Here is an 8,848-nt window from a genome sequence, read left to right as displayed (position 1 = left end):
GTAAACTTTAAACATAGGCTCTCAGGGAAACGTCAATAGTTCATATTTAATTCACCTCCTCTGACAATGGGTTTCACTGAAAGTGAATTGGAAATAAACTGCAACACTCCCTGTTTTTCATATGTACGTCTTAGCATGAAACAATAAAAAGCAGCACACATGTTTCATATAAAGTGCATACATTTCTATGTATTTGTTTTATTATTCAGACATACAGTTTCATCAAAACCACTCCATGACTCAAAAACAATGTCACTTCAAGAAGCAAATGATCCACACACCTGGGCCGATTACATTTTTAAACTTTTATTCACTTAAATTTTCAAGTGTTAAAGCAACAAGAAAACATTGATAATGTCCTTTGGTGGGATCTTATAACACGTTATAATACTGTATGTAAACTGATATTCTTTGATGCCAGCACGTTGCCAATACTAAGGAAACTTAACTGCACCAAATAAAGTTCAGCTAAATTGATTAATAATTAAATTAAACCATTTTCATTCTGCATTTGTCATCTGGGAAAGGTACAGTTACAGTTTTCCTTCAAACAAGCTTTGTTGATGATACAAAAAAAAATAATGACATGTTTTTCTACTCAAGAAACAAAGTCGGATACACTGGTAGCTTGGCTTGCTAATAATCTCCCACCTGCTTACGTGAACTCAGGTGTTTTGGACCATGACCTCAGGGAAAACAGTGACTTTAAGAGAAAATAATAAATATACAGGTACTGTAGGTTGAGTTTTGTTCAAGGTGGAGGAGGGAGGGGGGGCTATTACACATGTGCGTCACGAACATTGGACAAAGAATCTTTCAACCGACGACGGTTACTGGTTAACGTTACGAAAGCACAGGTCAGTGGGAGGGTCGAGGTGGGAGGGTGGAGGGTAGGGGTGGGAGGGTACAGGGTAGAGGTGGGAGAGTAGGGGTGGGAGGGTGGAGGTGGGAGGGTTAGGATGGACAGGGTGGAACGACAAAGAGAAATAGTTGGACAGAAAGCAACAGAGAGAAAGAGAGAGAGAGTAAAAAAGAGGGTGGGGGTGAAGGGGAAACAGGAGATATCTTGGGATAGATTTTTTTCTGACGCAGGTCAAATGTGGCAGTCCAGATAGATTTCCCTTTATCCACAATGCACTGACAGCAAAGAATGCTTACATTTCATAGTTTACTTCGATTTTTTTTACTTTTTTTTTTTTCTTCTTTTACTTCATCTCATTGACTTGCTTGAAAGGCTCCACGAAGCAGAACAGATCACGAGGCATCTGTATCAGTTCAGCCCGGAAGCGCTCCAGCCAGTGTCGAACTCAGAAGCACCTCTTGGGGGAGGGGCAGCCGCAGCAGGCTTCGCTTGAGCTCACCGCTGATTGGTCGCAGCTGCCGTTGCCGTGGCGATAGAGAGGAAGTGAGCGAGCGAGCCGTCATTTCCAGTCATCCTCCTTTCTTTTTTTTCAACAGGAGGGAAAGTCTCTGGCATGGCTCATCAAGTAACTGGTCTCTGTGGACTTGTATACTTTTTAGTTAAAGCAAATGCTCAGTTTAAACTCTTTAAATATCTGGTATTTGTCATTATTCATTTATCTCATGTCTATATATTCTTTTATTTTTATATATTTTTTACCCCAAATTAAAGTTTTGCTTTAATTCTGGCACATTCCCTTCTTGTCAGCGAGTGTCTGTTGGGTCTGGTGGACAGCACCTACGGTAGAGTAAGCTTGTGGTGTTTTCTCTCAGTCTTTGTACAGTAGTTGATTATTGGGTGTGTAGGTGTCACCAGTTCCAGCTACGGGCCTGTGGATCTCAGAGCATGCCAGCCCAGGGAGCCTCTCTCAGGGCCATGCCCAGCAGGAGCAGCAGAAGCCCGGGTAGCGATGGAGGCGAGAGGGCGGCTTGGCCCGAGTCCAGGCCGCCGCAGCCCCCGAGCTCGTTCTCGCAGCGCCGTTTCTCACACAGGAGACCCGTGAAGTCGGGGGTGCAGTGGCAGCGGAGGTTGTTGTGGCACACGCCGCCGTTCTGGCAACGCAGGAGCTCGTTGTCGCACACACGGGCTGTGGCGACAGACAACAGAAGGAGAGAAGTGAGCTGTTCATACACACTGAGAGCACAAGAGAACATGATCCATATGGTGTGCAGTATAGTGCCTGTTGACTACTGACTACTGTGCACATCGTAACTGACAATACAGGTCACTTTAAATGAACCTTTCACAGAAAACACAATTCTATTGGAATTACATATAAGACATACTTAGATGTAAAGTACAAGCCAATAATGTTAGTAATTTGAGAGAGAGTAAAAAAAAAAACAAGCATGCAATTATTTTACTATACACAGGCCTACTAATACACAGTATATAGGCATAAACGTTGTTCCCACTTGAAATAAGAGAGAATTCATGTTTGAGAGCCAATCTTTTACAGTTCTTAATTTTTGAGGACGGAAGGAGAGAGGAAGACAAGCCTTTATCGTGATTTCAAATTTAGAAAAGCACCCGACTCAGTAGCGCTGAGCTGGTTCGATAAGAGGACATGTAGCTTATTCCCTTAAATAACCACATTTTACACATTGGTGACCGCAACAGGTAAAAGTATTTGAATAAATCGGGTGTAACATGTAGGCCTAGGTATTGGTTTACAGTATACACCAAAATGCATATTTTTTTGTGTTGATCACACACATTACTTCTCAGTAATGTTATAGATGGGCCTAAACAATCAAAAAGTAAACAACGCCCATCTGGCTGTTGTGTTCCACAACAATAGAGAATTGATCTATCCAAAGCCCTAGCCAGGAGAATCCATTTCCGAAATTCATTCATCTGGTTTGCATAACACACTTGATCATTCTCTCTTTCTAATTTCCCTACTCTCATGTGAACAAGCTCTCTTTTATCATCTCTATCATGTAATTATCAAAATGGACGAAGTCTCATTTGTCACGCGTTATTTTGCGGTGTCTCGCCAACTGGTTCTTGCGGTAGAGGTGATAAATCGAGGCTAGGCACGAAAGTTTCTCCCGCAGATCGTGGACTTCCCTAACCCCTCCGCCCCAACAACAAACTTGACTGTGACCTCATCTGAGGTCAGAGTCGGACACTAAGGACAGTCTGTTCTACATTGGAAGGAGCTTTTGGGCAAACGGCAAGTGAGCAACCTGGAGCGTCAAACGAACAAACCGACAGGCACGAATCAGTGATGTACGTGTCGAGGTTGCACTGAGACGGGACACTCAGAGAAGACAACATATTTCAGGGATAAACGATACCGAGACGATACTCTGCATGTCCTAGACTAGTGCAGTGCCCATGATGCAGCTGGTGATTAAGATAATGGTTACAGTTAACACCGAATGGTCACTGATTCGGTGGTACTGTAACTTAATTGGATGGATAATTGGATGGCTTTATTGGGTGGCTCGGGGGTAGGGGGGTGGGGGTGAGATTAGGGTGATTGGAGCCCAGTAGAACCCCAAACTTTCCTGGATGATTTTGATTTTGGGGCCCGGAGTACAAATGAGCCAGGTGCCTCAGAAACCCTCGCGGCTCCCTTTTTCCTTGACAATAAAAGATAAGCTACAAGAGGTTTATCATCGTACCCCTCCGATTAGAAGGGAGCCCTAACCGCTAGTGTCAGCCCAACACGGAGCCCTGTCTCATGGGTGGTGATCGGGCTCGGTCTGGGATGTGTGGAAGGAGGTGTGGACATGTTCGGCCAAAGAGACACCTTCTCAACACCTTCCCTCCAGGTGCAGATTGAGAAAAGGTGCGGGGGGGGGGGGGGGGGGAGAGCTGTCTAGGAAACGGACCTGCAAGTTTCAGGCTAATGTGTGTCCTCCAAGATCTAGTCGAGAGCAATCAAGCGAATTAATTAAAACGACACGTTTTCCCCCTGAGGTCCTTGGTGTAATTACGACATGGACAAGACTCTATTAATTAGACATCTTTTATTTTGGCCATCCATTTTCATCTTCCAGTGCCCTTTTCCAAAGCAGTATTATTTCACCTTATTGGTTCTGCCCAGACTAGAGATGGACCGTGCATATTAACACTGAACAAGAATGGAATACTTCATTCCTAAATATGTCTAAATGTTCTTTAAATATTAAGCTGCTATCCAGACAGTTACCAGGAGAGCCAGCATGGAAGGGAGTAGTATACATATAGTATAGTACACTCTGTCATGCCCTACACATACATTAGCCATCCAGGGATATGGGGAAATCAAGGTAATTGCAGAGACAGTACATCTGCTAAGATGTTCTGCCAGCACAGTTCCCAAAACCAGGAGAGACTAGATCGATCTTAACGTCCCTGACACTATTGGTTTCGGTAGTACATCAAGGAGAAGCACGATCGAGCACGCTGTGTTTTATTCGGGGTTTTAAAGTGCTACTTTTCCGAGCTTGTCTTCTTTGTCCACTCCCACGTTCTCTTTTCCTCTCTGTATTTCCTCGTCCCTCTCTTTCGATCCCTCCATCTCTCCCTCGCCCCTCCGTCTGTTCCCCTCCCCCTCACCCCCACCCTTTCTCTCTGTCGTTCTTTACTCCCTCTCTCTCTCTCTCTCCATCTCTCCCTCACCCTCCTCTGTCACCTCTGTCTGTCTCTCCCTCGGTCCCCCTTCTCCTCTTTCTTTCTTTCTTTCTTTCTTTCTTTCTTTCTTTCTTTCTCTCTCTTTCTCTCTCTCTCTCTCTCTCTCTCTCTCTCTCTCTCCCTCCCTCCACCCCCCCCCCCCCTCTCGTCCCTCACTCTCTGTCAGCGCTGAGCCTCCAGCTGCTCCCCCCCCCGGGAGGGGCCGAGCCTCAGGGCTGTGGCCCGGGAGAGATGAACGACCCTGGGGACACGTCCCTGGGCTGGCTGGGTCCATCCAGGTGGGTGTGTGGACACACAGCAGGGTTTGTCTCAGTCACCTTCCCTGTCTCTCAGCCCACTCTCATCACTCAGCGCCCCCCAGTCCCGGGTACGGACTGGGGGTTAGGAGGAACAGCATGGCTCGGGGCAGGGAAGGGCTCTCCGAAGGTTTTCGTTCACCTCTACAGTAAGGACGCTGCTATTGATAGGATGAGGGTTCTGTGAAGGAGTTATTGATACACTATTTAGTATTTGTCCTCGATTGGAGATACTCTAAAACAAAATTAAAGCGTGCGCGCGTGTGATCATTGAAATTATTTACATTTCATTTGATCAGAACATCAATAACACTACCCTTAATGTCAGAACCCAGTGGGAAAATGCCTTATGGAGACCGAGATAGCATTCTTAGAAGAGATAGAGCTCTAATCTCAACTGGGATTAAGGTTGATAATTACAATCCGCAGGAACTCTCTATTCCTCCTTGCACGTTCACCAGCCCCACTCAGGTAAACAGAGCCAGGCTAGGACAGACATAGTAAGATTTATTGGGTTTACTTTCGATTTGAGGAATAATATTTGGAGAGAAAAGTGATGAACTATGATTGCTTGTGTGAGCATGCCGTCTGTTTGACAAGAGATTTGAGTTTTAATTGCATCTTGCAATCTGCATACAGATAGGTGTTGATCCAAGGAACTAACCTGAAGTTGAGAATAGCTTTTCTAGAAAAGTTGTAGAATTAGAGCAATGGGTGCTCTCGTATAACGAAAGTACTGTATTATGACTAAATATGTTCGGTTTCTCTGCACGGCTGGGTTTGTACAGTTTCATGGAGTCAAATTATTATTAGGTAACACGATGCTAACAGCTTATGTTGATCCAGTGTTCAGGGACAAGCTTGAAATCGATAAAACAAAAGTTGCGGAAGTCTGTCTCATCTCGGTGAGACATTCACCTCCACCGTGAGAAGCTGCTTCTTCTTCTGTGGTTTTTGAGGCACTCGGCTGTCACACAGGTGTGAATCCTGTCAGCGATCTCCATCTACACTGAACCCTTCAACAGGACACGTCATTGAGCATCCACATAAGCTTTCTGGGTCAAGTTAACGTCTTCAACAGCTCTTCCGCATTAGACTCTTGGAGAAGTAAGTCGGATCAATCACACAGAGGTGGACTCTTGTGTTTTTATGTGCTATCCAACAGGAAGATGAAAAACCCCTCTGAAATTGCACTTTTTAACGATTTTCGAGCGATGCCAAGCGCTAAACGCTGGCCGCTGACCACCATGATGTGGAGGTTAGTGTAGACCAGGGAGAGATGAGAGCTGTTGAAACAGATCCTGCTCTCTGTCAGGCTGCAAGCAGGGTATATTTACTCAGCTGTCGGGTCCGGGCCACCAGGACACCGTGGAATAACTGAATAAAATGTTTCCGCATGCTAAGTTGCTGATGCATCTCTCCTCTGAGAAGGAGCTGGGAAAAAAAAAACCTCCAATTGTTAACCGTTAGTAAAACGACAAGAATAATAATAAATACCAAAGCACAAGCAGCACTGTGTTTTAGTTGGATGCTCGTGCCGGGATGTGAAGGCCAGACCTGAGTTAGCGGCCGGGTTAGTCCATGTCAGGGTTCAAACATTATGACTCGGGGGGCCAGAGCATTCAAAGCAGCTTCATGCTTGCAAGGTCTAGCTGTGGCACCAAGTAGAGAGAGAGAGAGATTGAGAGAGAGAGATTGAGAGAGACCAAGAACAAGAGAGAGAGATGGAAAAGCGGGGAAATAGAGGGAGAAGACGAACGAGTGAGCACGAGAGAGACAGAGGAAAGAGAGAGAGAGAGAGAGAGAGAGAGAGAGAGAGAGAGAGAGAGAGAGAGAGAGAGAGAGAGAGAGAGAGAGAGAGAGAGAGAAAGACCTGGGGTTTGAAGCTGCAGAAGGAGAATTGTGGTTCTACTTACATTTGCAGCCATTGTCCCACAAATATCCAGGTAGACAATCATGGCACTTAGGGCCAGTTGTTCCCTCCTTACAGTTACAAAATCCTGTGTCATTACAGCGACCACTGTCTGAGCCATACGGATTACAACTACAGTCTGCAAAAACAAGACACACACACACACATGGGGACAAGGTGGTGCCATGGCTCATCGGAATGTCTGGCATCAGCGCATCCATCATATTCATCGAAGAACCATCTAGAAAATGTTGCTATCGCCCGAAGCCTTCAGACACAGTAAATGCACTAAGAATGCTACCATTTCAACAATAATGTGATGAAATATGAAGAAAGTGGCCGAAAAATGGATTCTAACACATTGAGAACTGTAAACATCTTATGGAAAATTGGAACCTTGACTTTAAGTATTACTTATAGCATTTACAACAAGATGCTTTTACAGTGCAATGAGCAATAAGCAAAATGCAAGCACCTTAACAAGCAAACTATGAAGAAGGTTATACAGTTTTTGACTATACAAATATAGTAAAGTTATACAGTTCTGGTCAAGGAAAACCATGAGGAGACGGAGACAGAGACAGTAGGGTTGAAGAGATGCCGTTGATGTTGTGAAATGAGACAAAAGCTAAAGATGACTGGTCTGTCTGCTGTAGAGACAGTATGGCTAAAGATGACTGGCCTGTCTGCTGTAGAGACAGAATGGCTACGATTGGTAGTCGGAGAAGTGATGAGGTCAGAGTTGGACATTGAAATGGGCATTGCTGTAACATTTTCCAAATCTCCGGGGCGACACAAGGTGTATACCGCAACGGCTTCACAAACCAACGGTGAAAACACACCCACTGTGTTTGGGGTGACCTTCAGGTGACCTTTTCGAGGCGAACCGATCGTTTGGGTCTACGGACGGCGGCTACGCCGTAGGTTTACAGGGCAGTGAGAATCCCAAACATGGTGACAGAGACAGCTGTCCTGTATCGGGCAGTGCTCCGGTCCTGCGTGGTCCCCTCGGTCACCGGTCTCTGGGCCTCCGTCACACCTCACCTCCGAAGGGCGCCATGACGGCACGGCCACCGTGAGAAGCCCACGCGGGCGCTTCCGCCAGGGCTGGCGTGATAGGAGGAGGGAGGGTGGAGGGGGAAGGGAGGGAGGAGAGGGCGGAAGAAGAGGAGGCAGTGGGGCGGTGGGAGAGACGGGAGAGGGATGAAGAGGGGCGAGAGGGGGGGAGGGAGGGCACGCGCCATACAGGTTGACGCACCAGCGACTCTTAACAGTTTGTGGCGGCCTTTGGCTGCTTTTCCCGGGCAGGGTCGTGCCGATTCCTGCGGTAACATATGCACCAGGGTCTCACCCGCGTCTGTCGTTGTGGCTTGTCTCTGACACCTAGAGACTGCGCTCCCCCCCCCCCCCCCTCCCCACACACACACACACCTGGCACGTCTTGGCAAGCTCTCCGAAGCCCTCACCGAGGGGGACCCCCTCCAGTCCAGACAGCCAAAGAGAGAAGCAACAAGTGCGGTCTGAATGGCTATGGGGAGTTCATGTATGAACTTGGGGGAGACTCCCAACACATCAGAGATGGCCTGACAACGTTGCTGATTGTTATCAGACGATACGACACACGGCCTTTCTCTTTTTATGTTTTGGCACGATGTGCTCGTAAGATTTTTTGTGGTAATACTTTGTTCGTCAAGAAGTCTGTTGATTTCCCCATTGTGTCGTTAATATATTTAACACCCTTATGTAACAAACCTTTTGATTAGAAAGAGGCTCGTTTATTTCGAGGCCAATATGTGTGTCACAATGGAATCGGTTATTCATTCAGTTTTATTAAGTTGTATTAAAGAGTAAAAAAAAAAAACAGGTTTTTAGAGAAAGTCGGACATGATTCTGTGCCTCTTTTCACAATTGTGTTGTGGAAGTGGAAGAAGTCTGTGTGTGTTGTGCATGTGTGTGTGTGTGTCACGTGACATGGATAAAAGCGAGCTAGTAAGGAGGATGGAACAGAGAAATCATGGGAGTGTAAAAGAAAAAGATAAAAATAAAGGTACG

At 46.2% G+C, this 8,848-nt stretch overlaps 1 protein-coding gene across 1 annotated transcript in view; it reads right to left on the bottom strand.

The window, feature by feature from the left end:
- Positions 1-203: 203 nt before the first annotated feature.
- Positions 204-8,848, bottom strand: part of ntng1a (netrin g1a) — a 68,887-nt gene continuing 60,242 nt past the window's right edge. Inside the window, exon 6 of the mRNA XM_084703838.1 lies at positions 204-2,048. Within this exon, the coding sequence (XP_084559964.1) occupies positions 1,801-2,048 (248 nt within the window). The 3' untranslated portion in view covers positions 204-1,800. The remainder of the gene's footprint in view (positions 2,049-8,848) is intronic.

Source organism: Hypomesus nipponensis, chromosome 8 (genome assembly GCF_054491055.1).
Source record: "Hypomesus nipponensis isolate SF chromosome 8, ASM5449105v1, whole genome shotgun sequence".
Taxonomy (NCBI): domain Eukaryota; kingdom Metazoa; phylum Chordata; class Actinopteri; order Osmeriformes; family Osmeridae; genus Hypomesus; species Hypomesus nipponensis.
This window is presented reverse-complemented; position numbering and strand designations above follow the sequence as displayed.